Source organism: Sturnira hondurensis, unplaced genomic scaffold (genome assembly GCF_014824575.4).
Source record: "Sturnira hondurensis isolate 20B ecotype Veracruz unplaced genomic scaffold, ASM1482457v3 Scaffold0019234, whole genome shotgun sequence".
Taxonomy (NCBI): domain Eukaryota; kingdom Metazoa; phylum Chordata; class Mammalia; order Chiroptera; family Phyllostomidae; genus Sturnira; species Sturnira hondurensis.
In genome coordinates, this window is record NW_028091865.1 from 867,009 (window position 1) to 891,310 (window position 24,302).

At 57.3% G+C, this 24,302-nt stretch overlaps 1 protein-coding gene and 1 long non-coding RNA gene across 3 annotated transcripts in view; one reads left to right on the top strand and one right to left on the bottom strand.

The window, feature by feature from the left end:
- GYG2 (glycogenin 2) lies at positions 1-22,794 on the top strand. 2 transcript variants are annotated; one of them, XM_037027683.1, is made up of 11 exons: positions 1-144; positions 545-656; positions 3,949-4,090; positions 5,748-5,922; positions 7,256-7,418; positions 8,475-8,601; positions 10,701-10,923; positions 12,550-12,717; positions 19,180-19,284; positions 20,288-20,395; positions 21,647-22,794. In XM_037027683.1, exons 2-11 carry the CDS (start codon positions 650-652, stop codon positions 21,806-21,808), a joined length of 1,380 nt encoding a protein of 459 aa, XP_036883578.1. In that variant the 5' UTR covers positions 1-144; positions 545-649; the 3' UTR covers positions 21,809-22,794. The 2 variants fall into 2 exon arrangements, with proteins under 2 accessions (XP_036883578.1, XP_036883577.1); XM_037027682.1 differs by lacking the exons at positions 1-144; positions 19,180-19,284 and having other exon boundaries at positions 561-656.
- LOC118974312 (uncharacterized) overlaps positions 14,461-24,302 on the bottom strand; it is a 13,819-nt gene continuing 3,977 nt past the window's right edge. The window contains exon 3 of the long non-coding RNA XR_005063870.1: positions 14,461-14,473. This is a non-coding gene — a long non-coding RNA (uncharacterized LOC118974312). The remainder of the gene's footprint in view (positions 14,474-24,302) is intronic.

A 24,302-nucleotide genomic window follows, 5' to 3' on the forward strand; every position in this document is an offset into this window, starting at 1 on the left:
GGGCTTCCGGAGAGCGACCAATCGCGGTGCTCTGTCCGCTGGGCCTCCCGGGGCCGGTGGAGCCACTCTGCCCGAGAGCACGGGCGGTGTTGGGGGTGGGGACACAAGGGTCCCGGAGACACAGCCTGCTGGAGCGCGCAGAAGGTGCTGGAGACCCAGGGGTTCGGAGGCGTGGAAGCCCCGTGGGTGCGGCTGGGGACCCGGGAGGGGGCGAGCGCCCCTGGGGCTGCGGGAGTGCAGAGAGGCGGTGAGGTGCGGGGGCGGGGAGCGCAGAGGTGGACTTGAGCGGAAAGAGGTAACGGAGGCGAGCGGGAGGGACGCAGCGGGCCGTACGGGACTGGGGGGCCCGGAGGAAGGGGATGGCTCCGGGACGGCTAAGGGGTGAGGGGAGCCCGGCAGGCAGACAAAGGCTGCGCCCAAGCGCGGAGGATGAGGTGTGGGGCGCAGGGGTCACGGAGGGGCCCGGAGTTCAGCGGAGCCCAGGTGACACGGAGCGAGGAGCGGGCACTGGGCTGGAGCTGCATTCCGGGTGTGTCTCTCACAGGCCTGGAAGTCCGCGCTGGTCGGGCTAGAAGCCGGAGAACCCACCCAGCGCGCCCAAGTGCACGTCGGCCCCTCGGCGCCCACGCGGCGCGCGGAGCCTCGGACCATGCCCGGTGAGTCGAGGAGCGAAAGCCCCTTCGATTCAGCCCGTCTGTGTTCCTTCTGGCACGCGCGAGATGAGTCTGCGCTGGGCAGCCCCCCCGCCGTGCCCCACGATCGGCCCAAACCCCGGGTCTCCCATCGCCTGCGTCCCCAACGTCTCCCAAGTTTGGAGGAGCTGGCGCCGCCCGCTGCACTTGGAGACGTGGATGTTCCGGCGGTCGGGAGGGAGCGGCGTGCAGCCTGGTCGGGGCATTGAGAGTTCATAATTCCCCTTCTGTGGAAAGTAGCTGGGGGGGGCGGGGGGTCAGTGCGCAAGTTTCTGGGCCAAAGCGCTAAAGTATCTCAGATTCTCAGTGAGTGGGCACAGATGGGGAGAGCTGCTGCCCCCTCTCCGAACTCCGGGGGGGGGGGACGGACGGGGGGGGCGGGGCAGGGCCTCGCGGTTCTCGTGAGTTCTGACCGCGCGCCTGGGTCGTGAAACCCTCCGCAGGCCGCCAACCGGAGACAGAGGGCGCACGGCTGGCTTTCGGCCTGTGGCCCAGTCTGGTCCCCAAGGGCTCGCGTTCGTTTTTGTGTGTCTGCCCTCGGATTTGGACAGCTGACTTCGGAGACTTAGAATTGGACCCATGAGAGTGATGTGGATGGTTTGCATCCTTAAGACGGCCCCGCTCCTGGGTGAGACCCGATCATTTACAACCAGTGTTTTTTTTTAATTAATATGCAGAGTAGGTTAGTTTGGAATCAGGGGATCAGTTCGATGCCTCTCCAAGTGGCTTCTCTGTGGTGTTCCTGTGGTCTAGCCCTAGAAAGGGCAGTTTGGGGGGCGCCGAAGAAGAAGGGTGGGTTCCCTGAGCGCCAGGGTCAGAAAGGACGTCCTGTTCCACCCCACAGCGTGCGAAACCACGCCAGCCCCGAAGCTGGCGGGGCCGCGGAAGGGCAGCATTGGGCCCCAAACCCGTGGACGCGTCTCCGTCAGCCCTGGGACGTGCCGTGCGCGGAAGACTCTGTGTGGGTTCCCCCGCTCCTTGCAGGGAACAAAAGCACCTTTGAGCAGAGGAGACAGGCGGGGAGCGAGCTGCCCGTGCTATTTCAGGGGCCTGCTGGAGGAAGGCCTGAGTGGAGGCCAGGCCAGGCAGAGCCACAAACTCCTCTCGTGGATTCATTACAAAACTCCCAGCCACCCTGACCTTGAGGCTGAGCGGGATGTCGCGAGACTCTCTTTCTTTCTCCTTTTTCCTTTTCGCCTGGGTTTGGAGCCCCACGAGGAAGTTTGTGTCTTTCTTTCTTTCCACGCTGGGCCCCGGGGCCGGGGTCTCCTGCAAAGGCGCCCCCCCTCCAAAGCCGCGACCTTGGACAGCCGGATCATTGGTCTGTCACTGGCCGCTTCTTCAGGGCAAGGCCATCTCGATAATGCTCATTCTCCGTTCGATGAAACTCCGCTGGCCCGTCTTTGCGTTTCGGATGGAGCTGCCATGGGTGGGTTTGCAGCGTTGTGTCTGAGCCCAGGGCGGGCTCAGAGTGCGCCTCGGGGGCTTGTGTTTGCGGTCTCGTCATTGTATGCGTCACAAGGTCAGTCGCTGTCCACATCGTCGGCCCAGGGGCCGCAGAAACCCAGCTCTGTGGACGCAGCCGTGTCTCCCTCCTTCCCGTGGGTGTGGCGCCTCTTCCTGCCCCACGCACAGCCTCATCCCGCTGCCCTTGGCCTCGTCTTTTGCCCAGCGCCCTGGCCGCCTCGGGTCCCCGCGTGTCTCGAAAGAGAACCCACTGTGGTATTCCTCCGGTTGTTGAAAAAACTAGACAGCGAGGTATTTAGGTGACCGATAGGTAAATGGCTAGGTAGCGACCGAGATCAATAATGATGATACGTGTTAGGTAAACAGGTGATCGATACGTACATAGGGGCTAGATAGGTAGAAAGGTCCTTGATAGAAAGCTATAGATGATAAATACCATATATAGATGTATAGGGGTGGATAGATACACACATAAACAGTAGCTAAATGGTAGAGACATAGAGACATAGACGGAGAGATGATACGTAGGTATCTTTCAAGATGCCTACTTGACGTCTGAAGCTTGCTGTCTGCAACAGTCTGCAACAGTCCACTCCCAGCGGAGATGTCAGAAACCCTTATCACTTCCTAATTCCAGCCCAAACCCCCCAACAGACAAAAAGCCCAACCCACGGAGAGCGCGCAGACAGACAGGCTCCTGTCGGAACAGGCTCGCTGGGGAATTTACTCGGGGAGGACTGCCCCCGTCAGGACGTCAGCCCCCCGGGGAAGCGGAGCTGGGAGACCGCCTCGGCTTGTCCCAGTCCGCCCGTCTGGGAGTCTGTCCGCCTGCTCTGAGGGCCGGCAGTGGGGGGGACGCTCAGATCTCCGAGAACGGAGTTGCTGCCCGCTGTGCCTTTCAATTCGGTCCCGCCGCTCGGCTGCTTGCACCAGGCCCAGAGTTCTCTTTCCTGGCACCCGGCTCCCGGGGGCCCAGAATCCAGGGTTCGAGGGTCCGGCGAACGCCCTGAGTGTGCACTGGGACCCAAAACGTTGCGGTACACGGCACTTTCTGCCTCTCCTGTGGAGACAGGAGACGGAGGACTTGAGGTGGATGAAACCGATGTAGTTCCCTTCCTCCCCTCCCCTCCGCTTCCTATACCCTGCAGCTGCCGCCTTTGCGACCCGTGGTTGGTGCGGGATTCAACGGTCACAGGGCAGCGTTCCTGTGAGTTGGGTGGGGAGGGCGGGGGCGGGGAGCATCTTCACTGGAAATCAGATAATCCGTCCGATTGTGGCTGCACCTTCTGATTCGTTTCCTTGGACGATGCACCTCTTCGAGGTGGACTTTGGACACTTCTGTGCAGAAGGAAAGGCAGGGCTGTGGCCCCTGTCCGTCCCCCGTCGCTTAGCAGCGGGGAGGAAGAGGGCGGGAGAGCGCCATCAATGTGTTGCTTCACTCACCTTATGCGTGATTGGTTGATTGGTGCCTTCACTGGATGGTTCTTCCACGAGCCCCGGTCGGGCATCAGGAACCACTGACCTTCCAACGACATTCCAAGCAACTTGGCCAGAGCTAGGAAATGTGCTTTGCACTGTGGTTGAGTGATCTTTGTGTCTAGGGTTCCTTCGAACTTCCTGCGCGTGTGTGTGTGTGTGTGTGTGAACGTACGTACGTGAGACTGTTACCAGCGAACATTTTGCAATGCTGGCCCGCCACTCTGTGTGAGTGGTGAAGCCGGAGAGAGGAAGGCGCGTGCCCATGACCAGCCAGGAGAACTCACTGCTGTTTGTCCCTCGGTGTCCGCAGTGTTGGACCAGGCGTTTGTCACGCTGGCCACCAATGACGTCTACTGCCAGGGGGCGCTGGTCCTGGGCCAGTCCCTCAGGAACCAGAGGGCGACCCGGAAGCTGGTGGTGTTGGTGACGCCTCAGGTGTCCAGGCTGCTCAGGTAAGATGGGGAGACACACCTGGGCCCAGCCGGCTGCTCCGGGGGAAGGAAGGTCAGCCAGACATTGTCCGTGGTCCTGGACCGCTCTCGGGGACGGACCGATGATGGATGGGAGCGTGCGTGACGGACAGCTATTGCAGATGGATACCAAAGAGTCTCTTAAAGGACCCTCCACGATTATTCAGGCGGGGAACTCCATCCAGGCGTGTGCTACGGCGGAGAGAAGCATCTGGGGACGGCCTTCGGTGCCCCCTGGGGCCACGGGGGGTTGAGAGTGTGTGCATTTCGCTCCCCGCACTGAGTGGAGGCGGAGGCGGGGACGGGTGGCCCGCACCCTACTTGGAGGCAGCGGGGTTTCCCTGCCGGAAGAGTCCGGATGATCTGGGGCAGCTTTGAGGGGAGCCCCTGAAGGACATAAATTCCAACTTTCCAGGCATGTGCCCTGACTGGGAATCGAACCGGCGACCCTTTGGTTTGCAGGCTGGTGCTCCGTCCACTGAGCCACGCCAGCCAGGGCAGAAGTAGCATACATTTGAAAAGGGGAAAAGTAAATAAACCTGTAGGACTCAATTCACACGTATCCATGATTATCATCGAGGGAGACAGAGTCAAACCCCGTTTCAAACAGGCTGTGTCTCCTCACAATCTTTACCGGTGGGTTTTTGATGTCCGTCGCCGAATCCTGACCACAAAAGTTACTACCGTGGTGTTTGCCGCAGTAAATGGCGGTTTTCTGTTCCCCTCCTTCCCTCGACCTTTATTACTTGGAGTTTTTCTGTAAACAGTAGCTGCCCATCTTCCCCGTTTACTTAACTCATTTGAGTTTGATATCGGTCCACACCCATGAATATTCGTTGCACCCATCAGGTGTCTCATTCGTGTGGTCGATCCAATTCTATCTCGTAGGCTGTGGTGAAATAATAGGCAGACACCAATACACAGAAGACAGGCCCACTGCATTTGGAGAAAGGGTAACGGGTCTTTCACCATTGGACTCTCCAACTTGCACGCAACGAACAACGCGTGGTCTCAGTACAGAAAGCCCCGGCGGACCTTGCCGGGGACATGGGTTGGTTGGCACCTGCTCCGCCGTCCCTGCTCCCCGCCGCCCGTTTTGCAAACGGAGGTGCCTTCCTAAGCGCTCACCTGACTCAGTCTGTCTTAGGCATTTCTGGACAGTTGGTCCGGTTGTGCGAGTCTGCGGACTCTTGGAGCGTGAGTGGAAACGAGGGCAAAGCTCTAAGGCATCCGTGGCGGGGGGCGGGGGGGTAGGGGGGTGGAAATACACAAAGCCAGGCCCTGGGCTGGTGGCTCAGCGGGTTGGAGCCTCATCCTAGGCATCAAAAGGGAGAAGTCTGATTCCTGGTTAGGGCAGGTCCGACCCCCAGTCGCGAGGCAGATGGGAGGCAGCGGATCGACGCCTCTCCGTCTCTCTCTCTCCCTTTCTCTCTTTCTGAAACGACCGAGTGTCTCCTTGGGTGACGACTTAAACGTGCCAAGAAAGCCAGGGTATGAAGCGTGTAGAGAGTGTGGAGGGAGGGAGGGAGGGAGGGATTCAGCTTCCTCTCCCCTGGTTGCGAGCAGCAGCTGCTGAAGGCACGGATTCCGAGCCCAAGGCCGTGCCGCCCTCCTGGCAGTCAACACGTGTCTTTCCCAGGCTTCTCCTCTCCAAGGTGTTCGACGAGGTGGTGGAGGTGGACCTGATGGACAGCGCGGACTACGTCCACCTGGCTTTCCTGAGGAGGCCTGAGCTCGGCGTCACCCTGACCAAGCTGCACTGCTGGACGCTCACGCACTACAGCAAGTGTGTGTTTCTGGACGCGGACACCCTGGTGAGTGTCCAGAAAACACCCTTCAAAAGAGTGTTTTCGTTTTCTGGTGAGTCCCGCCGCGCGGTGACGCCCAGACGGCCCGCGGGGTCGGGGATCCGTCATGGGCCACGCGCCGCCCTGCCGCTGCCTTTCCCTGGGTTCCCACCGGGGTGACACGCCTCTGTCATCCGCACGGGCATTCGTTCTGCCAGAGCCAAGTGTCGTATCCCCACCTGCGCCAGAGTGCATCTCCTAGGAGAGGCGTTTACAATCCCATCCTTTTGTCGGCACGAAACAGAATGATTTAAAAAAACATTGCAAATCCAGCCCCAATTGAGTGTCAGCGCCTTGCGCTGTCTCAGGGACTGGACAGAAGCGTCTGGGATCTTGAGATCTGACACCCCCAGCGGTCATTTCGGGGAGCCACCGGCAGCACAGCAGTGCAGGGTGGCCGCTCTCAAACACACCCATTGCCGAGGCGTGACGTTAACGGGAGTTGGCGTGTTGCGTGGCCACTCTCTGAGGCGTCTGCGCGGAAGCAGCTCTCTGTGCCCACAGAGAGACCCAAAGGAGAAGGAGAACAAGACACAATCAGAGCCTTAGGTTGCACTGGCGTACAAACCGCTGATGCCGAGTGCCCGTAGTGTTACTGAGCACGTTTGGAGGGTGAGGGGCGAGAAACCAATTTGCTTTGGGAGACCCTGGCGCTCCCGTCGCTTGAGCCACACAGAGCACACAGAGTCCCACAGGACTCGCCAGCCCTCCAGGCGGGGACACGCTCTGAAAACTGTGGGCGTACACGGTTCCGAGGTGGACGGCTGCCGCCCGCACGACAGGGCATCCTGCTTCCCAGCAAATTAGCTTTTTTCTAGAAGTAGAAACAATGTGCTTTAAAACAGACTCTCAAAATGTAGCGCGGTAAATACAGAAACCCGTAACATCGTTGCTTGTATCAAGGATTATGCCCCTGGACGTAAGTGTATGGCCTGCTGTTCCTGTTTTCAAATTTTTAAACCCATCCGGTGGTAGGTGTGTGAAGGCAGCGTCGTCCCCAACACGGATGTCATGGGTTGTGCAGCATGTTACATTGCATGACTTTGCAATGGGTACAGTGTCACTACGTGATGGGGACTTGGCAGTTCCGTGGGACCATCATCAGGCACTCTGTCCCTCCCTGGCCAAAGTGTTAGGCGCACAGGACTGGACGGGATTCAGAGAACAAAGTCACTGAGAAAAGTCAGGCACGGGTTTTTTTGCCCGTCACCCAAGGCCGCCTGGCTCCTGCGTCCGTGACCTGCAGCAAACCACGGCCAAGAGGCGCGTGGCTGCAGGTCCCCGCGTTCGGTTCCGCCAGGTGCTGTCCAACGTGGACGAACTCTTTGAGAGGGGGGAGCTGTCGGCGGCCCCCGACCCCGGCTGGCCCGACTGCTTCAACAGCGGGGTCTTCGTCTTCCAGCCGTCCCTGGAGACCCATCGGCTGCTGCTGAGGCACGCCACGGAACACGGCAGCTTTGACGGTACGTGGCGGGGAGCTGGAGGTTTGTGGACCCGTCCCCCCAGGCTCCCGGCCCCACCCCCGCCCTCCCGGGTCTCTGAGTGACCAGGGGCCACCCCCAGTCAAACGCCTGGATGGGAGGGAACCGCCGGCGGGGCGATGGGGAGGGATGAAGTTCTATGGTCAGTAAATGTGCAACCAAAAATGCACCGTGAGTGCCTTCTGCCAGTTGAAGGAGTGACCCCCAACCCTGAGCTTATAGAGTGGGTCGGCCAGCCGTTCTCGCCAGGGCCAGTGACACGGATTTTATTGACACCTGTCGGAAATATTTAACTCCACGCTTGCACCGGGGAAACTAGCCGCTGACGAGGAGGCTTCATTCCCCAAAGGAGCGTGGCCGGGTCTCCGTAAAACTTTATGTATAAAAGCCGGCGCCGACTTTCGTTGGCCAGCCTTTGCCATGAAAGGGGAGAGAGAATTCAGCAGGTCCGACCAGAAGCCCAGGACTGGACTGGGTGGGCGTCCACGGGTGGCCAGATGGCTAGAGTTTTGGTCATGGGGAAAAATACTGGGCATGGATCACCCCTCGTTGGGAAGGAGGAGCTCATGAAAAGGGTGGAGGAAGCATCGTGACTGCAAGACAGAGTTCGTCCTGGGTGGAGGGGGGAATTTCGAAGACAGTCGGCGATTTTATGATTAGCTATTTGGCCGATCAGTGGGGGGATTTGGGAGAGAATGTGCATTTTTAAAAGAATGGTTTGCTATTCACGGTCTGAGTGCGTGGTGGTTTTTTTTTTTCTTCAGAGTGTGAGTGGGATTAAGTCCTGGCACTGTCGTGCGTGGGGATGGCTTCAAAGGAATCCCTGGTTTTACCGCCAGTGGTAGATTAGTCGTGGCATTCCCTCATGGTAACTAATAAAAACGAATGCGTGGATTCAAGGCCTCCTGGGAGGCCACATGGTCACGTTGTGGGGGGCAGAGCGGAGACGCGGAGGGGCCGACCTTGAACGCCCTTCCACCCCACCCCTGCCTGGGATTCCCGAGTCCCCAGCTCTTAACGTCTTCGGGTGTCCGTTAGGGGCCGACCAGGGCCTGCTGAACAGCTTCTTCAGTGGCTGGCCGACCGCAGACATCCGCAGGCACCTGCCTTTCATCTATAACCTCAGCAGCAACACGGCCTACACCTACAGCCCGGCGTTCAAACAGTGAGTCCACCCCGCCCCCCCCCCGGGGCCCCGCCCCCACCGCGAGGGCGGTTCCCAAAGCGTCACCCGGGGAACCCCTGGGGGTTCCCTGCGGCTCCTGCGCGTCTACACGGGCACGCTGGGGAAAAGAGCTCTATGGTGGTGTTTCTCTCCGTTTTCCTGCGCGGACGGCGGGACTCTCCAGGGCCTGTCGGATGTGGCAGAGCCGTGGGTCAGATGGAGACACATACATAAACAGCTTAAGAGGATCAGTGCCACCTGTTTACAATTTGGGGGGGTGGGGGAGGGACAGATATTTCCGAAATAATGCCTGTGACGACTAATGTGCAATGATAGCTTTGGGATAACTGTAATACATTGGCTGTGACCCTATGATGCAGTGATTTTTAAGACTGTCGAGCGGTCCTGGGGCCCAAGCCGGCGACCTCAGCTGCGGCGGCAGGCCGCCTAGCTATAACGGGTGGTGGAAAGTCTGAAAAGAAGCTAGGGAATGGACAAATCAGTCTAGAGCGTGCGCTTCTCACGGGAGCGACGCTCCCCACCAGCAGGCGGGCATCGGGGCAGGCAGATCGAGGCAGAGCAAACGAGGTATTGCCATTTCATCGGAGGGCGATCCCGGGGTGGGGGGGGGAAAGGCTTAGAAGGTGTCGGGGGGACGTTGGGTGGGAGTGCAGCCTTCTGCAGCCACTGTGGGAGACTGCGTGGAGGTCCCTCACACAATTTAGAAGGAGCGTACAACCTTCCGTATCCACTTCTGAATGCTTCTTCGCAGAAAACGAAAACACTCTTTTGAAGGGGTGTGTGCTCCCCGATGTCATTGCCATGTTATTTATTTATTTGAAAAGTGTCTTATTTATTTATTTATTTTTAGAGAGAGGGGAAGGGAAGGAGAAAGAGAGGAACATCCACGTGTGGTTGCCTCTTGCACGCCCCCTGCTGGGGACCTGGCCCGCAACCCAGGCCTGTGCCCCGACTGGGAATTGAACCGGCGACCCACTGGTTTGCAGTCCCGCGCTCAATCCATTGCCAGCCGGGGCTCATTGCCGTATTATTTAAATATATTTTATTTATTTATTTTAGGGAGGGGAAGGGAAGGAGAAAGAATGGGAGAGAAACATCCATGTGTGGTTGCTTCTCATGTGTCCCCTACTAGGGACCTGGCCTGCAACCCAGGCATGTGCCCTGGCTGGGAATCGAACTGGCGACCCCTTGGTTCACAGGCCCGTGCTCAATCCACTGAGCTACTCTAGCCAGGGCTCATTGCCGTGTTATTTAAAGGAGCCAAGATAGGGAAGCAACCTGGCTTCAATAAGACAAGTGGATACGGGAGAAGCAGGAGATACAAACAATGGAATATTAGTCAGCCATGAAAAAGAAGGAAATCTTCCCCTCTGTACCAACGTGCTTGGGCCTAGAGGGCATTATGCCCAGTGAAATTAGCCAGAGAGAAAAAGACAAATACCGTATAATTCCACTTACATGCGGCATCTCAAAAAGGAACACACAAACAAACAAAAAATAGAAACAGACTCAGACACAGGGAACCAGCTGATGGCTATCAGCCGGGGGAGGGGGGGGAACTGGAGGAAATGGAATAAAAAATCCCATAAAAATAACTAACCAAAGAAAAAATAAACACAAATGTCTCTGGGTGTTGGCTGTGGTGATCATGGAAAAAATAAAAGAGGCTGACCGGGGAACATTCATAAGCGTGTCCAAGAAGCCCATCTTTTGGGAGAGGGGCAGCTTGCCCCCCGGTGTTTGTAAACCCCTTCACTGATTGTTCCCCGTTTGGGGGGGTGTTCCCCGTGGGTTAAGCTTACATTTCATTCCGGGTATTTACACACGGAAATGCTGCCCGGGTCGATCATGTTTTCAAAATTAAAAATAAAGAAATCCTAAAGAAATACCCCCCAAACCTCATGGTTAAGCTGTCGCTTCAAGCGTTTGCCCAAGTAACTGCAGGTGAATGTCCTGGTGATTCCAGGGCGTCGACGAAGTTGGAAGACACGTCCTGGCCGAGCCTCGTGGCTGCTGCTGGCTTGTCGCGGGGGCCTGCCCGGTCGCCCTCGGAGAACTTGCGTGTCTTCCCTCCCCAGGTTCGGCTCCGGCGCGAAGGTGGTGCACTTCCTGGGGCCCGCCAAGCCGTGGAACTACAAGTACAACCCGCAGATTGGCTCGGTTTCGGAGGAGGGGTCCGGGTTGGCCCACCGGCACCAGCTGTCCTTTCTCAACGCCTGGTGGGGCATTTTCCACCACAGCATCCTGCCTCTGTACGGGAGCGTCCGGGACGCGGAGGGGCACGCGTCGGCCGCGCACACAGTAAGGCGGGCAGCCGGCCCCTTGGAATCTGACGGTTGTGAACAGAGTCGGTCGTGGCGTCATAAGTGTCCACAGGGACACATGATGGCTGGACGTAGAATGGTTATACCGTGAGGTACAGCAATGTCGGGTCACGGTGTTGTACCCCTAAAAATAGTATCATATCGTGTGCCAACTATCCTTTCATTTAAAGAAAAAATGTAGCCCTGGCTGGTGTGGCTCAGTAGGTTGGAGCATCATCCCGGACACCAAAAGGTTGCAGGTTCGATCCCCAGGGCGGACAAATATCAGAGGCAGCAGATGGATATTTTTCTCCCGGTCTCTCTACCTCCCTCCCTTCTGTCTTAAAACAAGGAGCACACCCTTGGGCGAGGGGAGAAAAATTAAATTACACGTTGGAAAAATAAAGCAAGAGTGGAGAACAGAGAGACGCTCTCCACGGTCAACACCTAGTGTATGTCCTGCCAAGGTGGCCCTCCTCTCTCCCCAGAGTGGGCTTCTCCCCGGAAAGGTACTAAAGGCGAAGGTAACCTTTTGGGACCCAAAACGGCGACCCTAATGAGCAGAAGCGCCGGCTGCCTGGTCCCGGGCCCATCCGTAAATAATGCGGAAGAACAGGGAATTATTTAAATTAGCTGCTTCATCAAGGAGAGAGCCTCTCTGAGAAGTGCGGGAAGACGGCTGATTATCTTTTCGTTCAAGGAGGCACCTCCCACTTGACCTCGTTGGCAATCCAAGGCATCTTGTGAAGAGGGTTTTTTAAAAGTGGTTGGCATTTATTTCACGGTAAAATATATATATATATATATATATAAAATGACAACCCTTCACGCTCTAGATCACAAAGAGCCTGCCCTCGATGTGACGTCAATGCCTTTGCCCGGCGTAAGGCCTGTTGACATTAGGTCCCTGGAATAGACTGCCCCATGAGTTTTTAGCTAGCAGACCGCCCCGACTTTGTAGAGTGGGATTCCTTTTCTTGTCAATGTGCTGCCTTTACACAGGTATCAGAAAATGAATACCGAGCTTGGGAACTGGCAGAGAATTCCCCTGTGGGCGGGGAGGGGGATGGGTGGACCCCGGTTTTCTGTTCGGCGGACTTCTGGGCTCCTTGTCGAGGAGAAGTGACCTTTTCCCTGATACTTCAACGCGCGTGGGTAGGAGTGTATTTTTGTCTGTGTTTTCGGCTGGGCACCGTGGGCTGAGGTAGAGTCTGGCTCCGCCCACAGGTGTGGGGGGGGCGGGGCGGGGCGTCCTTCTCACCTGGGAGGCAGCAGCTTTCTCAGGGACCACCGGCCCCCTGTTTCCTCACTGGGGACTTTGTGAGGGGTCTGTTACCAGGAGTCCCTCGGCCGCGGGGCTACCCCGTGTCGTTAGGCGGGAGGAGTGTGGCATCTCATGATGTCAGAGCGCAGCCTGCTCAGCATGGGTATAGGTCATGTGTAGGTTTGGGGGGTGCCTTCCACAAGCGTGGCCTTCACAGGGCAGGGGGGAGCTCACGTCGAACAAACCCAGGTCGTAGGGTTGGGACAGGCCCTCCACACGGAGAACCGGGTGGGTCTTGGCAGCCCGAGAGTTGAAAACAGGTCCGACCAGCTTACTAAGCGTGTCCCGTTTTTGCTTTAGGCTGGGGTCGGCGGCACTGAGGTGCCCTGTGCAGCGCCTCCTACCGAAGGGCAGTGTGCCAGCTCCGTGGCGGGGGCCAGCCGACCTTGGCCTTGTGGAGACCCTGCGCAGCCCCCCCTGGTAGTGAATGAGGCCCCGCCCTCACCTGAAAGAGGCCGTTGGGAAGACGTGAGTACCTGCAGGCCACCCACTCCGGTGTGGTGGGCCATCACTCATGGGGTCTGCGCCTGCTGGGTCCTGGGAGGGGACGGGCAGGGAGGCACCCCATCTTCAGCCTGCTCCTCCCTGTGCGGTCCGGCAAGATGTCTGCGCCCTGATGTGCCACGCCAGGCACGCTCCCCTGCGTGGGGGCAGGGAGTGTGCAGGGCCCTGTGGGGGCCGATGGCTCTGGGAGGCAGACACACGCCTCCTGCCTGTGTGTCGCACACCTGGAAGGCGCAGCCCATTGCACGCCACCTGTCACCGAAGCACGCATTTGGCAGAAGCGAAGGAGCGGGGGCATGGGGAGGTGATCCCGGATGGCCCAGGTGGGGGTCCGTATCAGCCCAGGGCTCCTCGGAAGAGGGAGACGAGAGGGCGGAGGAAGGAGGTGGGAGCAGGGAAGCCCAGGGGAGGCGCGCTGGAGACCCCCTCGGGAGCCCCCGGAAGGAACACAGAGCTGCTGACTCCTGGGTGTTACCCCGGGGAGACCCACCAGGGGCTTCTGAGCTGCGGGGTTGTGACAGTGCATCCGCCCTGTTTTCAAGCCCCTGGTGTGTGGCCACTTGTTCCTGGGGAACTCCTACACACACCTTAGGACAGGTGTTCCTTCTGATCTCGATGCTGGGGGAGCCCCGAAACTTTCTTGTTTAAAAGGGGGCGCTTTGGGTTCCCATGACCCCGCACTCCAACGGGACACGGGCAGGTTAATCTCCCGCCGGTCATTTCCTCGGAGGCCGTGGGTTTCCGTCCCGGGACAGGAAAAGGTGCGCCCGATTTGCAAACCAGAACGAAACAGTCAATGAGGCGGTTTACAGGTTTCTCGTGGCAAAGCCTCACGTTCAAAGTCCTGTAGCTTCTCACCCACAAGGCTAGGAACTCACAGTGGGGTGTGGGGGTGTGTGGGGGGGTGGCTTGGAGGCTGGGCGGCAGGACAGTCCTCATGCCCCAGTGCTTCCCAGTGTTTCCCGAGCTCTGGTTCTTGCCGGTTACAAACAGCTGATGTTTACGCCGTGGCGACTGGTTGGAAGGCACTGCGTACGTGGCAATCGTGCGGAACCAACTCTGCCCCGGCCCCGTTGCACACGAGTCAGTTGTGAGTTCTGACCTCAGTTCCAGCCTGCACCGTTTCAAAAGACCCTCCGGTTTGGACCGGGGAGTTGGAGGGGGTAGGAAATGAAACATTTTTTATTCCCTAGTTTTTCGTTTCTTCTCTCCACCGCGTGGGTCTGGCCCCAGGAATGCCCGCTGGGAGTTAAACACAGGGCAAGCCCCAGCTGCGGGAATGTAAAGAATGCGGCGTTATGTATAGAACCGCTCTCTTCCCCAACCGGGAGCCCCGCCTGCCTGCGAGGACATGTTGAAGAAAAACCAGCCGGAGCCAGAGCGGACCAAGGGCACGATGTGTTTACCAGACCATCCGACTCCTCACCCTCCCTCAGAAAACCCTCTGCAGCACAGGCACGACTTCCGTCCGCGTTTTGCTTTGAGGGGAGAGGGGCTTTTTTAGGCCCCGGGTCCCTGAGGGGGACTCGGAAGGCAGAAAAGAAACCCCCCAAGACCAGACGGGAGGAAGGGAGGCAGGAACTCTCTGGGATTGGACGAAAGGTTAAATGATGGACACACCTACTTCTTACACACGGGGTGGGTACAGGTTAGTTCACATTAGAAAGTTAACACAATAGCGTTCACCATGAGGGGATTTGTGGTCTCGGCTTGTGCCCCCCTGTCGTTTGGGGGAAAGGCGCATCGTCGGACGCTCCAAAGGCGTGTGATTATCACAGACACAAAAAGACCACACACGGGCCCGGTCACGGTAAAGAGGGACGTTGGTCAGGGAAGACTCTGCCCTAGGCCGCAATGCCTGCCCGCTGTGGCTGGCTTTGAGTTCCTAAGCTTTCGTCTCCGACCCTCCTGGTCTCTGAGTGTGTAGAGCCCCCTCGCTGGCTGGGCTGAGTTTCTCAGGGGTCGACTGTGGCCCCTTTTCATCCTGAAAAGCAAGCTGGCCCGGGACTTGTCTTGTTGCGAAATGTTGGGTGACCGCAGGAGGGGCTGGGGAAGGGGATCCCCGGGAAGGAAGGTGAGCGTCTGGCCCCTGAAGGCGCTGGGGGGTGGGGGTGCTGGGGACAGAGAACTCAAAACAAATTCTAGTAAACGGGGGAAGATAGGCACCCTGCTTCCCACACCCCCACAGAGCCCGGAGATGGTCAGGGAAAAGCAGGAGGTGAAGCCCACGCTTTTAGAGACCGAAATAGAGACTCCGGCTGAGAGCCCCCATTTGCAGGCATGACAGACATACTGAAAACCTGGATGAAAAAACAAAATATGAACAAAAACTACTTCGCCCAGCACCAGGCCCCTCCCTCTGCGCCTCCTGTGAAGAAGAAGGGAGGGGTGGGTGGCTCTTAAATACGGCTTCTGCTTGGATAGTTTATGATGAGTCTGTAAGAGCGATGGGAGTCCAGGTGCCTTTACAGTATCTATTATACATATATTCAGTATTTCATTTCTGCTCCAGGGCGCGTTTGGAATTCATTACGCAACGCTGCTGCCACCTACTGGCCACTTGTTGCATTACGACTCTCGGTTCTTCCCCCGCCCCACTGACTGAAAAAATTTTTTAACCCAGCGAAGGGGAATAAGTTGTTCATTTTTCTTTGTCGTTTCTCATCCTGCCCTCTGCCTGTGGTTCGCAGTATGTCTTTTTACTTTATTTTTCCACCTTATTTTTAATAAAGCTTTTTGTTGGAGAAGTCCGTATCTAGGAAAGGGGGGCAGCCGTAATCAGCATCCCTGTCAAGGAATCTTCAGAGGGAGACAAGCCGAAATTGCCAGGCCCAGAAAGTCGCCCGAAGGACCCCCTGCCCCATCGCAGGCCCCCGGGAGGGCTGTGGGGAGCGGGGCCGGTGTCCAGGTGGTCCGCACGCAGCCTGGAAAAGGTTCCCGAGGAAGAGAAGGGGCAGAGCGTAGAGTGGGGGTCCCCTCTCCAGGAGGGGAGAGGGGCTTGGTGCGCCCAGATGCTCCAGCCCTGAGGGGTGGGGGCTCGGAGCTTCGACGAGGCGGCTGGGGCAGTGCGGGGCAGGCAGTCCGGGTGGGCCTTGGGCAGGCGGCAGCTTGCCGGGATGCTATCTGTGGGCGCAGGGCTCGGCGCTGAGGGTTGTGGTCCGGTGTGTCCTGTTCTGTAAGTTCTCGGAGCTGCTGAGCCCCCTGGGCACGCCCACTCCCTTTCTCGTCTTGAGGACAGAGGCTCCTGAAGCAGTCAGTGTCTATCGGTGGTACACTATGGGGTCCAGCCCATAATGGGAAACGGGGCCTGAGACAAAGGGGGGTGTTGTTCTGCCCTCTGGGTTCCCGCAACCCAGGCCTGTGCCCTGGCTGGGGAGCGAACTGGCAAACCCTTACGTTCTGAGGGCAGCGCTCAGCCCACCGAGACACACCAGCCAGGGCCAGCCTGGTCTCTTTCAGTGGACTTATGTGTGCCTCCCTCCACCTTGCTGAGTGAACCGGTCGTTTGTGCGTTTTCTCGGGCCGCCTGTCATCACGCCGTGTGCGGGCACCGTCTGTGGATGGATTCTCTGTTGGTGGACTGTTTGGGGTGTTGACTAACCCTGACATCTCCCCCAGGGACCACCCCGTGGGCACCTCCTTGCCCTGTGTGGGCACGTCTGGAGGGCTTGTCCCCACGGCGGGGTTGCTGGGTCAGTGCATGTCCACGTGTAGCCTTAACAATACAGAGTCGATCATGAAATGGGAGTGGGTCGTGCGGAGGGTTTTCTCAGAGGGTGTGCGTGACCCAGGGAGCATCGGGGGGTGTGTCCCTGTGTCAGTTTGATTTGCAAGATCGAGCTGACTATTGGGACTGGGCCAGTTCGGCTGCCTGGATGGCACTAAGCAAGAGACAGTACGTCCTGCCTGGCCTGGTGTAGCTCAGTGGCTTGAGCTTGGGCTGCGAACCAAAGGGTCGCCAGTTCGAATCCCAGTCAGGGCATGTGCCTGGGTTGCAGGCCAGGTCCCCAGGAGGGGGGGGCGCATGAGAGGCAACCACACACGGATGTTTCTCTCCCTCTCTTTCTCCCTCCCTTCCCCTCTCTGTAAAAATAAATACATCAAATGTTTTTAAAAAGTACAATACATCATGTAGGACTCCATGCCAGTAAAACGATAGAAAATGCAAGGTTATCTTCAGTGACAGACAGATGAGTGCTTTGCGGGGGACGGTGCAGGAAAGAGGGACACAGTAGAGAGGAGACTTTAGGGGAAACACAGACATGTACTCTCGCGCTGGGGCGTGTCAAAATTTGCCGAATGGTACACTGTAGCCGGGTTCAACTTCACGGAGGCACGTTATACCTCAGTAAACCCGGCGGCCAAATTTAAAGTTACTGTACGTTCTTCTTGGCAGTCGGATCTTGTGGCTACAAAGTCTTTCCACGACAGTTTATGGCGTGAAAGCTTCGTTTTGGTTAACGTTTATACGGTACGTCTTGTTCGCTCTTTTTTCCTATCAGCCTCTCTCACGTTCTTACGTTGAGGATGTTCCTTTTCAAGAAGCGTTGGATGGGGTTTCCTTTTTCTTGGTGTCCAGTCCAATACTCCTGGCTTTCAACTTGGATACTGTGTTGACATTGTACCCAAGTGCTGGTATATTGATGCCTAAATCAGTCTCCTGGTTTGCTTTCCCTCAGCGCCCGTGTGAAGGAACTTTGTCTCTCTCTCTTTTCTCCTTTTCCTTTGAATTCATGATATATTTTTATTTATTCTGTTGCAGCCTCTATTGACCCATCATTCCCATTCGTTTGTGTTTTAAATGCTTCCCTGGACGTTCTGATTTTCATTCCCCACTCTCTATATTCTGATAAAATTCTAATAGAAACGACGTGGGTATTTCATCAAAGAACCCCAGAACTGCATGAGAACTGGAAGCCCTGAACCGCACTGTCTTTATCCAGGGCGCGTTTATTTAGTTTAGTTTCGTTTTGGGGGGAGAAGCTTCCCTAGAGGCGATCTGCCCGCTGCAGGTGGACCTGCTGTAAAATGCAGTTTCTCGTTGCGGTGCGGCTGGGCTGTCTCTCGTCCCCACCTCAGGGGATCCCCAAAAGACCCGGTGGTGTTTGGGCGGGGGGTCCCTGTGCAAACACCTCAGCGCAGTGCGGGGTCCCCCGCGGCGGAAATGTCTAGCCAGGTTCCCAGCTGTGGTTCCCCGTGGTCTCCAGGCGAAATAAGACGCCGGACGCATTTATTGCATACACGTGGCCGTACGTTTTGTGTGTGTAGCGGCTCAGGTCTGCGGGGCTGGTTTTGGTGGGAGCCTTCATGTGGAGGAAGTAGCGTCAATGGACACACCCTGCTTTCCTGGGCATCTTCTTGCGTTTAGCTTCCACCCCCTTGGGCAGCACAAAGTTCACCAGAGGGTAGCCCCGAGGACAGGGAGGGGCTTCCTTTTCGTTTCTTCTGCACGTGTCTGTTGGGGCCGTGCATTGGAGTCCTGACGCCCCCCTGAATAATTTGGCTCGGTGACGTCCTCACACTCTTTCGGAGTTTGAGCTTCTCTCCCCCGGGAGCCCAGAATGGTCTGAAGCCTTCCCAGTCCCCGAGTCTTTCCTCTCAAGGGGACCCTGAAGGTGAGGCCGCTGGGCAGGGGGGCGAATCAGGGGCACCCTGGTTCCCCGAAGAGGACCACGAGTGCGGTTTGCAAAAGCTCCTCGTTCTGCGGACGGGGGGACGGACGCCAGAGGCTGGATGTGCTCCAGACGGCCGTGAAATTCTCTTCTTCCCTCTGATATTTTTCTATTTGGAAAAATGTGCAACAAGACAGTGGAAAAGGAATAGACTAGACAGCTGTCCGGGTGTGTTCTTCACCTACCTCTGTGAGGTGTTAACAGTTTGTCTCCTTTGCCTGCTCTCTGACACACACACACACACACACACACACACACACACAATTTCTTCTCTGAATCCCTTGTGAGTCTGCTTCCGACATCAGGAAGCCACACCCCCGAATACATGCGCACGGGTACAAGGAAGACCTTTTATACCAACACAGAGCAGACAGTGTTCCTCAACACCGATGCAATGCTGTGCGTCTCCGACGAGACGACACTTAAATCACGTGCGTTGGCCACCTGTCCTTCTCCTCTTGTCCTTGAGCTCCTGGAGCCAGCCGTCGTCTCGGGGTCCTCCCTGTGCTTTCGGTAAACGGATGCGTACACTGTCAGGGCCGTGGGTGAGAATTCGTCCTCGTTTGGGGCACCCAGGAAGCGGTGCCCCAAACGAGGAAGCCGACACGGGCGTTGTGACCCCGGCACGTCGTCCTTGTCTACCCCAATTTTCCTCCCGCGCGAGGAGAAGATAGTGGGGGGTCTTCAGGGGAGCTACGCTGCTTTGCATGGAGGTTTTGCTAACGTGCTTTTGTTATTTTATTTTTAATAACAGATGATAGGTAAGCCTGACATTCAGGCTTCCACAGGAGTGACGTCCAACCCGGTCTCAGCTCCTTGCCCCCCATCAGCAGATGTCACACGGACCCCAAACATCTTGGTGCCCCTGCTTTAAACACTGACAGGCGCCCGTCTCTCTAGGGGCAGTCTTGTCATCTCAGCCTGTCTGTGGGCACAGGCTGTGAAGGAAAGCGCCCTGTGGTTTTCATCTTCACCCCAAGAGCTTTCTTTTCTTTCTTTCTTTAAAAAAAAATTTAGAGAGAAGGGAAGAGAAGGAGAAAGAGAGAGGGAGAAATGTCAATGTGTGGTTGCCTCTATGTGTGGTTGTCAATGTGCCCCCTACTGGCCACCCGGCCTGCAACCCAGGCATGTGCCCTGACTGGGAATCGAACCGGTGACCCGTCGGTTTGCAGCTGGAACAACATGGTGTTGGAATTAGTCTCTTCCCTATCCAGTTGCAGAAGGCACTGGTTTTCTTCTCAGAGGCCCACTCACCCTTATCATGTGTCCCAGGCCATTTGGCCAGTCTCTTCCATCTTTGGGAAGAATCACTAGAGAAAACAGAGCGTCAATACGGCAGATACCTGTCCCTTCGTTAGGAAAAAAAAAAAAAGAATCAGCACGACTCTGGAACCAGACTTAATTTAGGTATTTCACAAGGATCAATGTCCCGTTTTGTCCTTTTAAACCTACCTGCCTTCATCTGCGTCCTCAGGAGACGGAACCCAGGCAGACCCTCCTTAATTCACGTGACCCGTAGGCACCTGTGTACGGAAGATAGAAAAGAGAGAGAGAGAGAGTTCCTTTGTCTGGCAGACAGGCCGTCGTAGGAAAGTGCCCCGTCGTAGGCTTCTGATGGGAGCCAGTGGGATCTGACTCTGGAAGTTCCTGTCATCCAAACCCAGAGCCCGTGGTCCTGTGTCAGGAATGCCGGGTGCTCAAGAAAAGCTGGGATCTCAGCCCTCGTGGGTGTAGCAGAAAGGCCACCCTTGGGGTGCGTTCGTGGTCTCTGTTCTCCCCGGGAAGACCTTTCTGCTGGCTGTGGTCTGGACGGAGGTTCTCTGAAGCCCGCCCCCGACTAACGATGCCTGTTGTGTTCCCAGCGTCCCGCGGATCACAGAGGAGGCGGCCCATCGCACGCCTCTGTAGAACTAAGCCCGGAGACCCGTGTGGACGTCCTCAAGGACCCCAGCCCCGAGGATGCGTTGGAGGTGACGCTTCGGTCCTTTGCTTGCTCGGGGCTCCCGCTGGGCGCTGTCTGCTGTGGGACCTCGGTTTCCAGCCACACTGTGTCCAACTTGCTCGGGGCTCCCGCTGGGCGCTGTCTGCTGTGGGACCTCGGTTTCCAGCCACACTGTGTCCAACCGTACAGTCCACCTGCCTCTTCCGGGGCCCCTGGTCCATGTGTCTTCTCTCCAGCGTTGGGCCGGCGGCCGGTTCCCTTTCCGTCCCGTCCTTACCAATCACGCCCTTTCTCCCTTTCAAACCCGTTTGGCAAACGTTCGTTGACGCTGAGAGCTAGGCTGTGCTTTCTTAGAGCGAGAGGAGGCTTGGAAATGAATGCCCGCCGATCCGTGGTCAAACACGATTCCCTGTCCAAAGACTGGAGAATTGGGGGTGCCTCTTGGGGCCAACCCGAGCACGCGGGGGTGGCTCCTTCAGAGACGCGTAAGAGTCTTTCCTCCCCCTGCCTCAGACGTGTGCTGTCTTCGTAAACTTTCCTTCTCTCTGCACACGCATTTGAGGAGAGGCACGGCCGACATTTTCTTTTCAATGATGATTTAATAACACCATTTGGTCTTTAAGTCATAGGAACTGTGGGTTTGTAGCTGGGTGTTGGAAGGGTGACGGAAGTCTGCCTTGAGTGTGTGCCTTTGTGTAGTTGAGCCGATATGTCAAAAAGCGCTGGATCCTGGGTGGCTGATAAAGAATAGACATTTAGTCCCTGGCTGGCATAGCTCAGTGGATTGAGCACGGGCCCGCAAACCAGAGGATCACGGTTCGATTCCCAGTCAGGGCCCATGCCCGGGTTGCGGGCCAGTTCCCAGCAGGGGACCCACGAGAGGCAACCACACATTGATCTTTCTCTCCCTCTCTCCTTCCCTTCCCCTCTAAAGATCAATAAATAAGATCTTAAAAAAAAAAGAATAGACATTTAGGAACCGGGGACCCTTTGGTTCGCAGGTCGGCGTCCAACCCACCAAGCCACACCAACCAGGGTGAAAAACAAGGCCTAAGAAAACGCAGTCACACATGCAATGACATTTCATAACATTTATTTAAAAAACGTAGGCCAAAGACATCTATCTAATAACCGCCTATGACTTGGACGGAAACAGAATCTGTTTCTCCTTTTCCATTTTGTCGTTTGTGAAATTAAAGAACCCCAGGCGCGTGGGTGGAACGGGCTGTGTGCGGGCAGCTCCCAACCCGTCCCCCTCCCTCTGCCCTGTGTCCCCCAGGTCGGCTTGGCCGTCTCGATGTCCGAGATTTCCATCGAGGAGAAGGTCCGGGAGCTGAGCCCCGAGGAGGAGAGGCGGAAATGGGAAGAGGGCCACATCGATTACCTGGGCAGGGACGCCTTCGCCCGCATTCAGGAGAAGCTGGACCGCTTTCTGCAATAGCCCGGGCCCGCCAAGGTCCCGCCGCGGGCGTGCTTCCGTGTGGCCTTCCGCAGAAAGACACTGTCCCACCAGGTGCCTCTCTCGAGGGTGACCGATGGTCGGTCGGTCGTCCGGCTTGAGTACCTCTCTCCAAGATCAAACACTTAGATCGAAGTGCCCCGCCAGCCCAAGCCACCCAGCCCTACCCGGCTTCCTCCGGAGATCAGACGTTTTTCTCAGTTGGCCGAGCACCAGCAGCAGGAAGGAACGCGTGGTGGGCCCGGGACCACTGTCCCACCCCACGGAGCTGCGGACGGGGGGCCACCACTTCGGTCCTGAGTCAGCACAGGTCAACACATTTTCTCCAGCTCCTAAGCACTTAACAGCAGTGACCTGTGTTCCGGGCCTGCTCAGGAGCACCCCCCCTCTCCTACCCCGAGGGGAACATCCTCTCGCTGAGGACTCAGTAAACAAACGTTCAGTGTCTCAAGTCCTACTTTGACTTTGGGAAGCGTGTTGCTCCAGTTGTCCCCGTTCTGCGAAACCCGACGGGGCCCCAGAGTGCCATCGACAGACCGCGGACGTGGGCGACGCCAGAGGTGTGCGGGAGCTGTGACCTCGTCCCAACGGGGGCTGGCCGCTGGTGTGCGTCCTGCATGCGAGGCCCTCGGAGAACCTGCTTGCTATCACGGCATCCGGGGAGCCGCTGGGGCCACGCGTTTCGCCCGCCGCCACCTTCCCCCGACGGCTCTGTGCTGGGTGCCGCTACCTCAGTTCCAAACAGCGAGTCACCCCGCTGTGCGGCGAGCCATTTCAATGTCAGCTCGGCCCTTCCGGGAGAATTCCCAGCCTTGGGAGCCTGGACCCTGGATTTCCGAAGGAAGCCTCTTCAGCAGGGGCCTCGTTTGGTGGGCTCCCACACGACGTCCGGACACCTCAGAGTGTTGCCATTCTGTGCCCGCCGCCATGGTTGCCATTAAACACGGGCATCGCTGTGCGAAAGAGAAGGCGGTGTGGTTTTTTTCAACGGGCTTACGGGGTCTTCCTCGCGCACGTGCTGTGGAACGGCCCCGGGCTAACTAGACGCAGGTTGGGGAGAAGGGGACGGGGCTGCGGTGCCCGTCGCTGGGGGTGTTTGGCCACACGTTTTTATCCCCCGGAGCCGCTTAGTGGGGCTAATGGCACCTGGCCGCGGGACATGAGTTTCGGGGACAGCTTGTGTAAGGAGAGGGGTGGCTTGCCATCTGAAATGAAGGGCAGTGTCCTTGGAAAGAGCCACAGGGACACGGCCTGCACTGTGCCGGGTGGGTGGGGATCGACCGTTCATGTCCCTGCTGTGTCCCACAGAGAGCATGTCGCTGCTCTGAGCCGTGGCGTTGGGGTGGGAGAAACAGAAAGCCGGGCCCGGGCTCATGTGAGAGGGACGCAGAGCACGTGAGGAATCTTGGGGTCCGGTTCAGCGACTCCGGGGGAGAGACTTCGTGCTGGGGGCCATGGTGCCGTGCGTCAGCGGCTTCTGGACTCCTTGTGTTCACCATCCAGGGCCGGTTCTGCGTCCCTGTGTTGTGCCCCAGATGCTCACGCAGTCAATGACAGTTTTGCCCCAGCGACCCGGTCTTCCTTCTGGTGCGGGCTCCCCTGCCTTCTGAGAGACGGGAAGGAACGCGGGTATTTCGCCGAGTGAAGGGATGTGGCTGCCTGCCTTGGTTGTACAGGGAATTTAAATCACCGCAGGGGTGTTCCAACAGCACTGGTAACAAGTAAGTTGCATAGACTAGGGAAGCTGCCTTTTTTCTTTTTTAGCATTTGGCTTCATCTACCATCCATCCACCCACCCACCCATTACCCATCCATCCTTTTATCATCAAACCATCCACCCTTGCACCCACCCACCCACCCGTCCATTCAATACTTATCAAGGTCTCTGTACACGGCAGGCACTGTGACCTGTTCTAACACAGGGCAAGAGAAGTTCGAGGACATCTTGACGGCTTCTGAATGACATCCACGTAAGAGGCATAATAACACGGTTCCGAATAATGCCAGGGCCAGCGTCTGTACCGCACGACGTCGGGACGACGGAATTGGTACAAGTTCAGTCCCTAAGGAATGGGACTCAACCTGTACTATCCCTAACACTTTGGTACAGAGAAAGGATTTTTAAAAGTGTTTTATTGTTCAAGAACTATTTAACTGGGGGGGTGAGTGGGTGGGCAGAGAGAAGTAGCGTGGGCAGGAAAAGCACGTCGAGGTATATGGATGTGGCCAGGGGCGTCACGGCGGGTGACGTGTAGCTTTAGAGCAACAAAGGGTAGCACTTTTCCTTCTCGAGCGTCCGTGGCCGAAGCCGGCGGCCACTACTGCCTGCTCCGTAAGTGCCCGTGGACGGTCTCGTTGCTGATGGCAGACAAGCTGAGGCGGAATGCGTTGCTTTGGGCCACCAGTCCCGCGGTGGGCAGAGCAAACCAGTGGTCCGTTCCGACTTCACAGAGCTGTGTTATTTAGAGTTCACAGC

Excerpts from the sequence above, each read along its gene's own strand:
- GYG2 (XM_037027683.1), top strand. Across the intron at positions 10,924-12,549 it reads ACGCGTCGGCCGCGCACACA|GCTGGGGTCGGCGGCACTGA; the intron begins GTAAGGCGGGCA and ends TTTTTGCTTTAG. Across the intron at positions 20,396-21,646 it reads GCCCCGAGGATGCGTTGGAG|GTCGGCTTGGCCGTCTCGAT; the intron begins GTGACGCTTCGG and ends TGTGTCCCCCAG.